Source organism: Acartia tonsa, chromosome 5 (genome assembly GCF_053477335.1).
Source record: "Acartia tonsa isolate MP-2025a chromosome 5, ASM5347733v1, whole genome shotgun sequence".
NCBI lineage: Eukaryota > Metazoa > Arthropoda > Copepoda > Calanoida > Acartiidae > Acartia > Acartia tonsa.
In genome coordinates, this window is record NC_137264.1 from 35,654,499 (window position 1) to 35,670,420 (window position 15,922).

Sequence of the window (15,922 nt, forward strand, 5' to 3'; positions counted from 1 at the left end):
TTTTGAGATTGATGTCAATGAAAGGATGAAAATGATCTGAAATACTATCAATAAAAATTCCAGAGCTTGTTATATCATTACAATTATCTGAGGTAAAAATATGATCAATTAATGTGTGGGATTCACCTCTAATACGAGTAGCTTTACTAATAATTTGATGAAATCCCAAAGATGAAAGTAAATCTGTAAATAAAGTAGAGTTTTCATCATTGTTATATTTTAAAAGATCAGTAAAAAAATAAATAGGAATTGAATACTTAGAAAGGGTTTCCAAGTGTTCATACAAATAATTAAAAAATTGGTCAAGTTGCTCTTTATTGGTCAAAGTAGAATGGGTGTTAGGCCTATATAAGCTGATAGCAATGAATTTTTTTGCTTTAGGTATATCTATCTTGACAGCGCATGATTCATAGATATTTTCAATAAATTTAGATTCTTTCTTTAACTTTTCTGAATGAATGAAAAATTTAAATCCTTTTATATTATTAAATGAATGATCAGAATTCCAAATTTCTTGGCAACAAATAAGACTAGGATGAATTGATTTTGCTCCCATATCATCAATAAGGTTAGTAATTGCAGTAAATTTAGCTCTAAGAGATTGACAATTAATAGACATACAAAAAGAATTATTTTTAGATAGACTGTTAGATAAAGTATCAATATTGACATATTTACATTCTGGCATAATATCTCTAAACGGTTCAAGAAAAGGATTATTGTTAATAAGATCTAAATTTTGGTTAGAGTTAAGATAATTGAGAACACCATCACTATTATCATAACTGACTACCATAATAAAAAACAACTATACCCGGACCCACTTTTTTTTCTGCCAGCTGCCACCACACAGCCGCTCCATTCCAACTTCATCTCCTTACAACTAAAAATAAGAACAGTTAGATTTAAATTTGCATACATATATAGATATAAATATAAATTAAAAAAACTAAAAACTACGATATAAAAAACACTTTAAAAAGTGCGCAATGTTAAAGTGCTAAAAATGCATAATATGTAAACTAAAGTATGAATACTTATAACTAAATATTTATGGAAATAAATATAGATTAATGTTAGAAAAGGAAATTTAATGTAGTTAGGATTTGAGGTAAAACATACGTGTATTAATAAGACGGCTGTAATCAAAGATAAAATCTCAAAAATTGTGAAAAATTATTGATGTAGAATATTGTCAATATCATTAATATTAATTTCATTAGAATTATTCAAATTTCTGGCTGTTAATACTGCTGCTAGATAAATGGGATCATGAAAAGAAACGAAGTTGCGGGTTTCACAGAAGATATTCTCCTATTTCTAGCCTCTGAGGGGGGCTCTAGCTCTGCGGGGCATATTTTCTACCCCTGTCGGGCAATCATTTACTTAACCTAACCTAAAATAACCTTTCAAAGGCTACTGTGTAAATACGATGAAACCAGCTACTTCGTTTTCTTTCCATGACCCGAAAAATGGAAGATAATGTGTATTTCCTTAACTTCCTTAACAGGAGAACAAAGATACATTCAATTACCATAAATGTATATTGACAGGTAGCTTGACAAGTGTCAATACACGCGCCTAGTATCATCTAATCTAAATTGATTTGACAACTTTTTTTTACGCAGGTACAATATTTATATACTGCATAGTACACTTATGTAAAATATATGCATAGATTTTATTTTATCAGAATTGGACATTAGCTTTGAAAAAAAAATGCTGTATGGCGATTTCCTTTAAAGTGACATTATTCAAAATTAGAAGTGGGTAGGTTTTCATGTGTTTGCCTTAGGTTAGGCTATATTGCGCACAGGGTAGCCCCACAGAAGCAAGGAATACAGAAAACCCTGACCCTGACCGGTCAGGGGTTTTCTGTGCTTTCAAGTCATGGCTTTACTTATATCTGTTTTCAATATATGTTTAAATCAACTATTAAAATTGATAAAATGTCTAATCCTATATTAATAATAAAATATAAGAGCGGTATACTTTATAAACAAAGAAATACAATGTTTTTTACTCTGACATTTGGAAAATATTACGATCAGACCCTAGTTATAAAGGAGCAAGGTATTAAGAATTAGTAGGAAGTTCATCAATCTTGAGTATGTAAGCCGCACTTATGAAAATCAAATTATATAATGTATGTATCTATATGTGATTTGTGTTTCATTCACTTCTGCATAATTGGAACTTTATCAGAACAGCATATTATAACAGCAGCACAACTGACCTGTCCACTGTGCTTCAGATACCCCCTAGCTTTTGATAAGGTTCAACACCATTTTGATACAACCCTCTAAAACACCCAAGAGAGGAGGTGAAAAAGTCCCAAACACCACCTAAATTTAAGTTGGGATGGTAGTAAAAAGTTTGTGCGCGTCAATTTACCATTCAAAGAAAGCTTTAATAGAATGTATATAGAATATACGTGGATATTATGACAGAGGAAAAATTGTCATCAATTTAGCTTGCTAACATAGAAGTAACTCGTTAATTGGTCAGTTAATTCATATAGTAGGAGAGGAGGGGATGGAATAGGGTAAGGGGGTGGAAGGGTGATTTTTTTAGTCCGCTTCAAGTTTCACTTTATTATAGAGCATGAAAGTCTGATGTAAGATCCAAGTAATAATATATTCATTATTAATACCTATATTGTATAATTTGATGAATGTATATGATATATTTGTATGAGATACACGCAAGGTACCAATCAGGAAATTGCATAAGTCAACATGGCTAGTTTTATAGATAATATCACATTAGAGACACAGTAACTAAGATATAACAATATTCTTGGCAAATCAAAAGTGATACATATTAAAACTTTTTTAAAAATCTTGGTAGAATACTTAAGAACAAAGCTAAGCTTCGGAACCAACTAAAGGTCAATATCATGTAATCTTAGATATTACAGTAAAACACTAGAGGGAGAAAGGGTTAAATAACTGAATTTCTCTATCGCAATGACCTTGTGCCGACAATCAGTTGGGTCTTTGAAAATCAACTAGGCCTATGGTAACAGTAATATTAAGTTATTAACACAGCCAAGTAGTAGAAAACAATGTGCCAGTAGACGAAAAAAGGTCATTGAAAAAGGGGGAGGGAGGTTGTTATCTGTATATACAACAGATCTATAGTATAGATGTATATACAGACAACTACCTCCCTTCCTTTTTCAAAGACCTCTTTCGTCTGCTTCTAGATTATTTTTTTCTACTTGGCTGTGTTAATATAAGCGACACCATTGGTTGATTTTCAATGACCCAATAGAAAGGTTGCACAATGCACAAGGCGGTTGCGATGGGGAGATACATTTATTTAATCCTTTCTCCCTCTAGTGCTTTACTCTAATGTATATAATTATACATCTATACTAAAGATATGTTTCCTAGATAATATTTTCAAGAGTATCCTATCAATAACAGGCTAAACAATTTAAAGTAAATGTTGTAAGTTTGTTAATAAATCACTGAGTATGCCATCTTGTCTAATAGCATAGATATTTTTTACTTATTTAAAAAAATTTATTTCTTGACTACGAAATAATAGGGCTAAATCCTAACGGGGCTCTCCAACCTTTACATAACCTAACCTATCCTACAATTACGTAAAAAGTCAACCAGATAGATTTTTGCCTTGCGGTAAGGAGTGTCTTAGCATTTGAAAAATGTTTAGTTATTGGTAATAAATTGTGTATTGTAAGAATTATATAAAGTAACTCAAAATAGAATGAAGAATATTTATAGCCCTGGGGAAATATATGTTTTATAAGTATTGTAAATATTTTGTCTCATTCTATAAACCAATAAAATTGGTACAGTTATCCTAAAATGTAATGAATAATACCAACTGTATCTTTTAGATATATGGAAGGTAGGGCAGTAAAAAAGTCTAAAACCATAACTGGTCGATTGTGGACCACTCCATGCAATCGGTTCAGTGGTTAGATGTTTAAGAAAAAATATATGAGTTATGCCTGTTTTGAGCTAAGGCATTCCCCCTAGCCTACAATTTAGGAACAATTCTTATTTTCTAGAGAAATATGACACAAAAAAAACCAGGATAAAACTAATCAAAATCCTAGTATATTAGTCCCTGTTGCTACACATGTATTTAGCTACCTATACTTGTTACCTTCAAATGTTACATAACTGTATTGGTATATTATGAAAAATTTATGTTTGTACATAAAAAATTCAATTTGAATATCAATTCCCATTTTCAAACAGATTTACTTTTTCGTTTTTAGAAGAAATGATTTAATGATTTCGTTTAATTCTTTTTACACAAAAGTAGCTTAAGTAGAATTAAGTTTTGGTCATGAGCAGCTATTTATGCTTTTTATGACTGTCGAGGAACATTGCTAAGAAGCTGTTCCAAGATCTTGTCATACAGACAAATTAGACGTCTACTCCCGTGAGAATCAAGGCAGATTTACAAATACTAGATTTATTTAACTCTTAGTATGAAAATGGATTGCCTGAAACAAAAATATTAAAATTAATATATGATATTACAATAATTCATTTTTCATTTTATGTTTTTTGTTTAATAAAAGGCTTCAAAAAGACTTCAAAAAGGCTTAAAAATTAATTTAAAATTAAGAAAAATCGAAAATAACAACAAACGAGGTTTCGTGAGTTACCTCCGGTACGTGGATTTTTCATAAATAAAATCTTATTTTTAAGAAAAAACATAGTAAAACAGAATAAAATTAAATGGTTTATGTGTCAAAAAATCATAAAAGCATTATACTTTATTCGTACATAGGTTTAAACAAAAATTAATCGGTTTATCTTGGACGTGTTTTAAGCATGGTGGACAATTCTATCATTCAAAAAACATTCTCTCATTGTCAAACATCTTTACCGTGCGCAATCAAAACAAATACAGAGAGTGTACACTACGCGCTTGGCTTCTATTCTCAAGGGAAATACCGCGCTCAAAATCCAGCACAAAAGTTGTCTTCCGGATAAGTTTTTTGGGGATTAATCATGTAGGACGATTCAAACATACAAGGTAACTAAGTACCTATATAATAACTTTATGCTATTTTATTTTTAAATTACATCATCTACTTTTATTCATAATGAATATATAGAGTTATAATTAAGTGGTCGATTTAACAAAAAAAATATGATTTTTGGAATAATTATTCTTAGTACAACAAGGAATAATATTGTATGGAAATCATCTCTGTACTCAAGTCCTAATAATTTAAGTAACACCTTAAACAAAAACGATTCATTTTATTTTGTATACAGTATGAATGTTAAGTATATTATTGTGGAAATATATCAAATTAAATGTTGTATGGAAGTGTAATTACTAAATACAAATGTCAGGGATGAGAAATTATACATCTAAACAAAAGCTTTACTCCGGCCTTTCCATTATCAAATGTTTTCAGTGGTTAGAAAAATAAAGAAAAAACTAATAAAACTTTAAGGATATTGTTGTTTAAAAGTGCAAAAAGTTAGAGTAACTTAGTCTTTATTCTTATGAATTATCCTGTGTTCCTACTACTGCTGTGTCAGTTGCGCAATATAAATAGTTAGAGTTGGGTGGAAAGCCTTGGCCCAAACCAGGCGCAACTCATTACAAAGCACAGTTAGGACATTTCAAACAAAGATCGTGCAATCAAAGAGTTGGTTGTCTGATTAGTGTTACTTTTGCTCGCTTTAGTTATCTTGGGTTGTTGGACCTGACGTTAGAGTGTGAGAGTGCCTCGCCCGTATGAGGTAATATCAAGGTAATCCTGTGTGCCTGATAAGAATAGATTCACTTAGGATTTACATTTCTCAGAATGAATGGAGACATGCATGCATATCATATAACTAGGGCAATTTTATCCATATGTAGTGCAGTACTAATAGGGTGGCTGAGTACATTGGACTGTAAAATAAATTTGTTTAACTTTGGGTACTTGGATTGGGTTGGTTTGTTTCAATCTAATAGTGCCCAAACTTTCAACCATTAATTATCATAATTTGTTTATCATCATTGGAGATGTATGTCACTTTTCTTGGTCCCTTAGCTTATACCCTAAGATCCTTAAGTATATATTGACAAGCATGCAAAAGTTTTGTTAAATATAAATACAGAAAAAGTAGGTATATTTAGCAAATTTAATTTAAAACACAGGCCCTTTATTTGCATGCGTTACGTGCGGACAGAATAACGTATAGAGTTTCTGCGATGTAAATGAATAACAATAGAATGGCCATTGTCCTATCCTTTCCATAAAGTATAGCTTTAATATTATTTTCTTAAGGTATAATTGTAACTTTATGGTATAAAAGTATTGGCAAGGACTCGGTAGGCAAGTTTAAAGAGTACAATAAAATACTTCTTGAAATTGGATAAATTAATATTTGGTTTTTAAAATTTCTTTGATTTGTACATTCAAGTAGCTAAACTCTTTTATATAAAAAAAAACTATACACTGTACAAACTCGGTCCCTGCATTCTCTTGTTACCTATAGAAAGTAGGTTGGTTGTAAATGGGTTATTTAATAAATATGTTACAAGAGTTGGCTGACCTTAACTATAAGTGACATAGTGATAAATAGATTTATAAATCTTAGATAAATATGCTGTAACTTACATTACCTTTAAAAAGACATTCTTGCTGCAATCTATTATTTTTTCTTGGCCCGGCAATAACTTCTAGAGGCTTCGCCACGAGAGAGGCTGGATATTAACTATTAACTTTACTTTAAAAATAAGAAATTTAGTTTTTACGAATTCATACAAATAGCCATAGAGCTGCCCTAGACCATTATTAAACTTTCCTGAAAATTTTAGAACTAGCGGTAAATTCTTTGATGAAAATTTACGTAGGCACTTACTTGCCCAAATTTTCAGGGATCTAAAGGTATAAGACAATAACTTATAACTTGATGTACATTCCCAATGATGATACAAAAAATTAAGTTACAATTAGTGGTTTAGATGTTTTGTCACCCAACCAAATGAACCATCTAATTAAACTAAAAGAAAGTCCCTAAGGTTGTTAGGCCAACGAATAAGAAAACGTTCTTATATTAAGACTTTTGTACTAGTATAATAAACAGTTCAATTTTTCCTTCCTCCCTGCCAAATTGTAGATTATTTGGGCTACTAATATGCTTTTTTTTCAGATGTGCGGTGGAGCAAACCTTCATCATGAACTCGTGGTTCATAGGCGTCCTCTTCACCGTGTACACCATCATCTTTGTGGTCGGCATCTGTGGAAACTGTCTCGTCATCTACGTTATCGCCGCCAAGAAAGAGATGAAGTCGAATACGAATATGTATATTCTGAATCTTGCAGTCGCGGATGTGCTTATGTGTTTATGTAAGTTTTTTAGCAGTTCGGCTACTCTATAATTCGAAATGTCAGTCTGTTTCAAGTGCATGTGGCATTTCTTGGGTCTTATTCAAGATAGACACCTTAATTTTTTGGTGAAGATTCGCCAAAAGTATGTTATTTTTACTTGGTCTTTTGATTTGTCTGTATTGTTACAGGGCATATAGAATTTTTCCAATTTCTCTTTTTACTTTCAAATTTAGTTTAAAATATTTTTCTTGTGTTACACGTGATCGTCCTTGTTTTCATCTAATTCATCAAATGAATTCATTCTAGTATATTTAAATTCGTTTTGAAACATATTTATATAACATTATAAAAGAGAAAATCAAAAAAAAACAATACCAAGAATTATATTTAGATGTTAGAGATGACAAAAAGATGAAAATAATAGTTGTAACAGGAATTATGAAATATCAAAAAAGAGAGATAAGAGAATAACAATGAATGAACAAGGATAAATTTATCCACAATTAACAGAGCGACAACAAATTAAAATAATGTTAGAAAGAAAAGTACATTTAAGTGTATATTAAACTTTTTATATTTAATTGAATACAGCTTTGATTGCTACGAGTCCCATGGCAATAAAACAGTGATACATTTCATGATTTTCGTCTTATTTTTCGTGCAACATTTTCTATAATTAATGCTTGTTTAGGATGGCATCAAACTGGTTTTTTGGGAAGGATACCAATTCTCTCCCCCCCCCCCCCCCCCAAGAGAAATCACACTAGAAAAAAAATGACTACCCAACATTTTTTAAAACTTTTTTTTGAAAATTAAAATTGAAATAAGGAGTCGAGCATAGCCTACTTAAGTACCCTAGAGATTATTGAGCAAATACAATAGTTAAAACAAATAAAAAAAACCTAGAAAAAAATTATTAAGAGAGATACAAAAGTGGATAATTCATCTTTTATTCCTTTTTTTCCACGTAATTCAACTTTTTTTCTGTCAGACATTTTTTTGTCTGACTTCTGAACACAGTAATAGTGTCTGACTGATTATGACCTAACAAAAAAAATTAGCCAATGAGAGGCCACTATAAATTTTACCATTGGTCAATAACGGCCTCTCATTGCCTAATTTTTTTGTTACGTCATAATCAGTCAGACACTATTACTGTGTTCCTGACTTCTTACACAACATTTATATAAACTACTATTATTTGTTTATTTTAAATCTTGTACTTTGAAGTGGCACAGCTACTCTTTAATTACTCATGTTAGTCAGTCTATTATAACAATACGTTTATAATTATTTTACTAATTGTTTTTAAAAGTGAGTAGGGAAAATTTCAAATGCTAGCCTTAGTATTTCCTTTTCCTTTCTATCTCTAATGGCAAAGAAAATTCTTACTCATTGTGCATTGTAATAATGGATATAGAATATGCGGATTATATTTTGAGAGATTCTCGCATACACGAATAAAATTTTATTCCAGCTGGCTAATGTAAAGACGAAATCCCTCACCTTTTATCTATCCCCTCCCCTCCTACTGGAGGAACAAAATAACTAATAAATGAGGACAAAATTTCCCCTGTCATAATATCCACGTTTTTTTAATGGGTCAAGGGCAAACTACTCTTACTTATTAATGTCACGCTCCTGACATAGCTTCCTATACAATGTATCACGCCGTTTCTGGATTTTATTATCCTTGTTCAAATTTGTCGTGTAGTGGAATTTCTAATATAATTCTTTAATCCTCGCCAATTTGAAATTCTTAAAACTCGCAAAAATTCAAATATCTTTCACAATAAAATATGTAAAATGTTAAATATGTTTCATAATTATTCCATTATGAGACAATGAGATAGCTATCCATAAAAGCGAAGGGTTTTTGTCTGTCTATTTGTTTATACCGAAAGATTTCGCTAAAGATGCTGGACCAATATGATTCTCCTTTATAATGAAGCTTTTTATATGTCCAGGGAAGGTTTTTAACTAATTTGACGGAGGATACCTCCAACCTCCCAATAAAAATCGCAGTGAAAGTCCGACCCCCACCTCTTTCCTTAAGTACCCATAGAGGCCTTTATAGTATATACTAAAGTAGGTGGATGTTATTATGAACATTATGTGTGTTCAATAAGATCTTGTTAATGGCAGAACCGAATGATACGCAATTTTTATTAAAGCTAAATGGCAGGTCCTAGTCTTTTTTTTGTAATATGGTAGAAACATTTTCTTGTGTATATGTTCCAAATATCATTTTAATGAACTGCTTGTAATTGTTCAAAGGCATGCTGTAATTGTTAACTAAAATCCGTCTGTCTGTCAACCGGAAGCCTAAAGTATGCAAAAAGTACAGACAGCATATTTATAAAAAGCCTTGCTTTTAAAACTAGAGTAGGTGTAAAGTAATAATGTTATTCATCTACATAATTTATTTTTCATTATCTTATTTTATTCTTATCATAAGTGTAGCAACTCTGCATATTAATATGTCTGTTTGTTATTATTTTATGTCTATATATAATTATCTATAACATTAGTAAGTGAGTTTTTTTTATTAAGATCTAGCTCATCACTGATGTAAATAAGTTTTTAATGTTACTAAAGTTTTTTATTCTTTTTTTTTTGTTGAAGCCTTTTGCCTATTTTATTTCTATTTTAGAGACTAGAAGTTATGCCCCATGATACCTCTAAGGGGACACAATCCTCCACTTTCAATTTTAGTTTGAATAATATAAAGTAAAAAAGGATTTTCAGTGGGTATTTTTCCAATAGCAATAGAAATACTCACACCTAAACCTTTCGGATTATTTACTAATAAAATACTCCAAAACACACACTCATAGGCAAACAGAAAGACATCATATTATCTTTAAAAAGATAATAATCCCCTGTCAAAACATACACGTATTATATATCAATTGTTTGTTTTTTTAGTTTCAGTTCCGCTGACCCCTCTGTCCACCTTCATGGGAAAATGGATTTTCGGCTCCGCTATGTGTAAAATATTTCCTTGGAGTCAGGTATAACCTTTTTCGTATTCATTCGAAACAGATTAATATTAGTTGGATTAGAACCGATTCTCATCCATACGAATAAACTATGTCTAGCATCTTATTATATCCCGTTTTCTACGAATGTAAAAATGTACAATCATAAGATTAAAATAAGTTTTTTAGCCCCGAGTTGCCGAAAGCACAGGCTAAAAAACTTATTTTAATCTTATAATTGTACATTTCATATCCGAGGAAAGCTGTTTATAATACGAAATATAGAAATAGATAGCTCTGATTGGTAATTTAGGCATGTAAGAACCGTCTTATTCATTATAAACTTGGATGATTACTTTATAATCTTTGCGAGTAATTTTAATGCCTATTTAAGCATTTTTTTTCACTAATCTTTCACATGTTATAATAATTATATTATCTTTATTCAAACTAGTAGTTCCTAAGACGATTAGACACAATATATTTAACATCTAAGCTTTTCTGTAACTATATAAATTAATTTAACCGACTGTCCTTAAATTGTGCTAATTTGTGTATCTTTGACTTGACCAAAGTGTTTGATGTACGTGTACAATTCCCTGCTGTGATACTTGTAGACATTATTTTTTGCTTCTTCAAGAAATATAGACAGAGAACATTGCACTATAAAAAACTTTAGTACCTAAAGTTTTATAACGTTATCCTAATCGTGGCTAAAATTATTGAATTTTCATTGGTTGGTTTAATACTAGTAATAAAGAGGGGATATTTTTTTCATCATAGTAGATATACATTGATTTTTTATCCATTGTCTTTTCCCTGAAGATCCCTGAAGATAGGTGTCATTTAAAAACAGATATTTCTATAGCGCTCAATAAAATCGAGGAAATGTCAATTTTATCAAAGATAGAATTTAGACCTTTTAACAGTTATAAATCTATCTCAACCATAACATTTATAAATTAGTAACTACTGCTGCTTCATAACAAAATATATTTCAAAGAAAAAAATCTTCATTATCAATCGCATCTTAAATAGAAAACAACAACATAAATAAATGAAAAAAAGGATTAAGAATTATACAAAAATAGTCAAAATGTTAAAATATATCATAAAAAAAAAATTTTAAATTCACAGCTACTGTTTAGATCTTTACTTGAACACAACCAAACAACAAATAAAGGAGAAGCGGTCAAACTGGCTGTGTAATGAGAGAGAGAAAGGGAAGGGTATATAGTTTGAAAAAAATATTTTTTTAAAAACAATTGCAACTGCATTTTGAATCAAGTTCTACGATTTAACAATGGTTCAAATTTTCTAATATAAAATTTTTCTCGTGCTAATCTTATCCAAGGATTATTACTTTTAAGTTGCTCAAAAGGAACAAATTGTAAATGGCAAGGGTTGTGGCCATTTTGTAAAAAATGTTGTCCTACAGTTTTTACAGAATTTGGTTCAATTGAATTTCTGTGTTCTCTGAATCTATCCACTGCTTTACGTCCTGTTTGTCCAATATATTGTGGATGAGATTTACATGTTCCATTATCTTTAGTACGTACAAGTTATACAATACAATGAATTACAAGTCAAATTAGATAAAATAGGAATAGTTTCTTTTGTTACAGAAGATACAATGTTGTTGACAAATTTAGGTGAAAATTTACATAAGAATTTAGAAATTATCCATAACTTTTACTTCGGTTCAATTATGATTTTAATATAATCGACACCACTCTACAATGTTTTATAATTGTCGGATGGTTTAAAAGGAATGCTCAAATAAAGCACTCTATAAGAAAGATTTTAAAGTAGTGGAGTTAAAAAACGAAGATTAAAATAACATATTTACTTTTTGGTTAAAAGCTTAAACTATATAGAAAGAAAAAAGAAAATCAATACAAAATGAATCAGTTTGATAAAAAAAAATTATGTAAATAAATTAGCTTATTTTATTACCATAACCAAATATATAAATCTATAAAGACACGAAATATTAGCATAAGCTGTATAAAAGGGATATGTTGTGTAATAAAATATAATTACTTTCATATTTATTTTTCATTATATAACTGAACATGGTGCCCAGACAACAGACAACCCTTTGATAACACAACTTTTATCTAGAAGTCTTATCTGTACAATTACATTGTAATGAGCTGCGCCTGTTTACTGACCAAGGCATATCCATACTACAACGTTGGCCATTGTTTTGATTATATTTAATAAGGTTACAATGCATTTAATGAAGATAATTTCAACCCCTAATATTTTCTATTCCTGAGCATAAAAATGGTAAAAGGTAATATAAATGTAAACCATTATTTTGGTTAACTTATTAATGTCTGGAATTTATTACTGTGAGGTAAGAGGTTAATCAATTAACAATACACAATACAGTTGTGACGTTAATAAAAGATTTAACCTTCATTGAGGAAAAAAATTAGCAAGCCATTTTTTTTAACAAATCAAACAGCCAGACTAACACTAAAAATTAAGATTAACAAATTATTTAATATTCAACAATCTTTAAAAGTCTGCCTCAAAATTGCTCTATGAAAGGGTGCTTAATTAAGACGCATTTTAAGACTTTATAATAGTATCTAGCGGCTTCGCCCCTAGCCTCTAGGGGCTTCGCCCTATGAAGTAATGGGAAGTCAACCCTCCTATATAGAAATATTCAAAAAAATTATTCTTTGTTAAATTACTCTGTGTTAAAATTAATCCCAGGTTGTGCGTTTTGTGCACAAAAATTTCAATTTGTACAAATTAAACCCAGGTTGTTTGCTGGATACACAAAAATTTCAATTCGATAAATTAAACCTAGGTTGTTCGCATACACAAAAATTAAAATTTGTAAAAAAAAATATTTAAAATTTTTTTGGGGGGGGAGGAGGGGGGGGGGTTCATGGGGGCTTCGCCCCATGGTGCAGTGGGGTTTCCCCACCCCAATTACTGGTTTTTGTTTACAAAAGTAAAAAAAATTAAAATTTTGGAAGTTGGAATTTTTTTATTTTTGGGGGGATGGGGTGTCCCACCCCCCAAGAAAATAGCTTAAAACCACCAGAGGACCAGTAGGTATATTCCCAGAAGGGTAGAGCCCAATTTGTTCAGCAGTTACTGAGATTTTACAAAAAATGTAAAACAAAAATTTTTGGGGGGTGTTTTTTTTTAGTTTTTTGGGGGGTTGGGGGTGTCTCACCCCCCAAGAAAATAGCTTAAAACCACCATAGGATCAATAGGTATATACCCTGAAGAGTAGAATCCGATCGGTTCAGTGGTTACCAAGATCTTAAGGGACAGACGGACAGACGGACAGACGGACAGACATCAAGCTACTTTGTATTATAGATAATTCGCTTCAAAATAATGGCTTGTCGTCTAAGGAAACAACATTCAAAAAATAATAAATAAAATTTTAATCAAAAAACTAACAAATCATTATGTTCAAAATGGACATACTAACATTGTAGTAATAATTATAGAGTTCCTAAAATTGTACTGAACTGTTATTGGAATAATGACCCCAAGTTTGAAATCGATAGGGCAACTTATCTATATCAATTAATCATACGTTTGTTTGACAAAATTTTCTTAATGGTTTGATATTACTGCTCAAAGGATCATTGTTTAAAAGTTCCATAATTTCCTTTTTTTAATTAAAACAGCACATTTTAAAATATGTTTTATTATTTTTTATACAACTAGCGGCTTCGCCCCTAGCCTCTAGGGGCTTTGCCCCAAGAGGTGATAAAAAAAAAATTATGGCGAAAATCGTAAAGGACCATGGAAATCTCCTTCAAAAAAAAAAAAAAAAATTGGGGGGGGATTTTTTGGTTTTTGGGGGGTTGGGGGTGTCCCACCCCCCAAGAAAATAGCTTAAAACCACCACAGGACCAATAGGTAGATACCCTGAAGAGTAGAATCCGATCGGTTCAGTGGTTACCGAGATCTTAAGGGACAGACAGACAGACGGACAGACAGACATCGTTCTACTTTGTATTATAGATTGTATAATTTTCATGAGTAGATTTTTAAAAAGATTTCATAAGAAAATTAAATTTGAGATTTATTTTTGAAGTTTGTAGTAAAGTTCTTTTGTCTTTCATTGGACGAATAGAAGTAACTCCTCTCAGAACCACATCCCCCATCTTTCTATTTCTTAGGGCCAAAGATAGTAGAGTGGGATATATTTGCCAAGGTATTTTAAACCAAAGCACAACAAATACCCAACTTGCCCAAAGAAAAAGACAAATCGGTTGTTGGGTGGGGGGAAATATATTTAATTTTCAAATAAATGGATTATTCCAAGTTTCCTTGTGCATAATCTTCTTAACTTGTCAAACATGACAAAAAGTTTGTTTTATTTTTCAAAAAACCAGGGGAAAGTGCGTCCATAATAAGAAGATTAATTCTAAGCTATATAAAAAAAGAGGCAGTTTGTAAATTTTGCAAAAAAATATCCTCTGTAATAATTAATAATTAATTAATAATTATAATTAAGTCTCATTCTTAAACCATAGAAGATTAGCTTATCATTCAAGAAAATATAAATCTTGTAGGGGCTGTTAAACTGAGAATTGATTATGCCCCCCCCCCCCCCCCCCCCGAGTAATAATTATGTGTCTCATTATAGGTAACCAAATTAGTCCAGCAATTTCCGAGATTTTATAATCTTCCTTGTTCTTGCTTATAATCATGCTTATAAAATTTTAAGCTTATATTTCTGCACAATGAAACTTTACCTAAAAGAACAAAAAAATAAATTCAGAATCAATTTTAATGACGTAATAATTTTGAAAAATAATATTGTATTTGGTCTACTTTGTGTATAACCGCACGTAAGTCTCTTAATGATCGTGTATAGTGTTCACGACATTGTTTTGTCTTGCTATTGCTATATGCTTTTTATGGTCAATATTATTCTTTGTGGAATTTATTCCAAGAAGAAAAAATACCTGGGGAACTAAAACAAATAATACATGATTCAAATTTTAAAATTTGTGTCTTTTTCCGTGTTCTGTTCTTTAGAGTTTTTAAATACTTGAGATATTTACATAGGAAAATTGAATTTTTTAACATTTTACATTATTTATATTTTGTGCATTGTTTACTTTAAATTAATTCGAGTTAGGTTTTTGTTTATGTTTTCGCCAAAATTAAACAAATATTTTGATGCATCTCCTTAATTCCCTTTATTATTATCCCACTAGTATTAACTTTTGGCGGATTTTTTGTAGGACTTTTCATTTTGTGTATTTACAATAATTTTAAATCTCTTGTTGTTAAAGAAATGAGGTCTTAGTTAGAGTGTCTCAGTTTAAGTATATTCTATGATTTTCATAGGTTTTGTTAGGGTGTCACTGTCGCAGTTAATTATCTACAATAATTTTAAAAGTTCTTTTTATTTAGGGTGTCTCAGTTTGATGATTTTTTAGCTCATGATTTTACTAAGATTTTGACATATCTTTTTATTTGCCGGCTCAGTTTGAGAATCTTCAATAATTTTGATCGTCCCAGTTTGACATATTTGTTTGTTTAGGGTGTATCTGTATATGTATCCACCATGACTCTGACAGCTATTGCCGTAAACAGGTAAACTTTTATATTATATAAA

The 15,922-nt window shown here is 30.6% G+C and overlaps 1 protein-coding gene across 1 annotated transcript in view; it reads left to right on the forward strand.

Annotated features, from left to right (window-relative positions):
- The window catches only part of LOC145319380 (neuropeptide Y receptor type 6-like), a 58,471-nt gene that overhangs the window by 18,871 nt on the left and 23,678 nt on the right, over positions 1-15,922 (forward strand). The window contains exons 2-4 of the mRNA XM_080161490.1: positions 7,149-7,345; positions 10,256-10,341; positions 15,848-15,900. Coding sequence (XP_080017616.1) covers positions 7,149-7,345; positions 10,256-10,341; positions 15,848-15,900 — 336 coding nt within the window. The remainder of the gene's footprint in view (positions 1-7,148; positions 7,346-10,255; positions 10,342-15,847; positions 15,901-15,922) is intronic.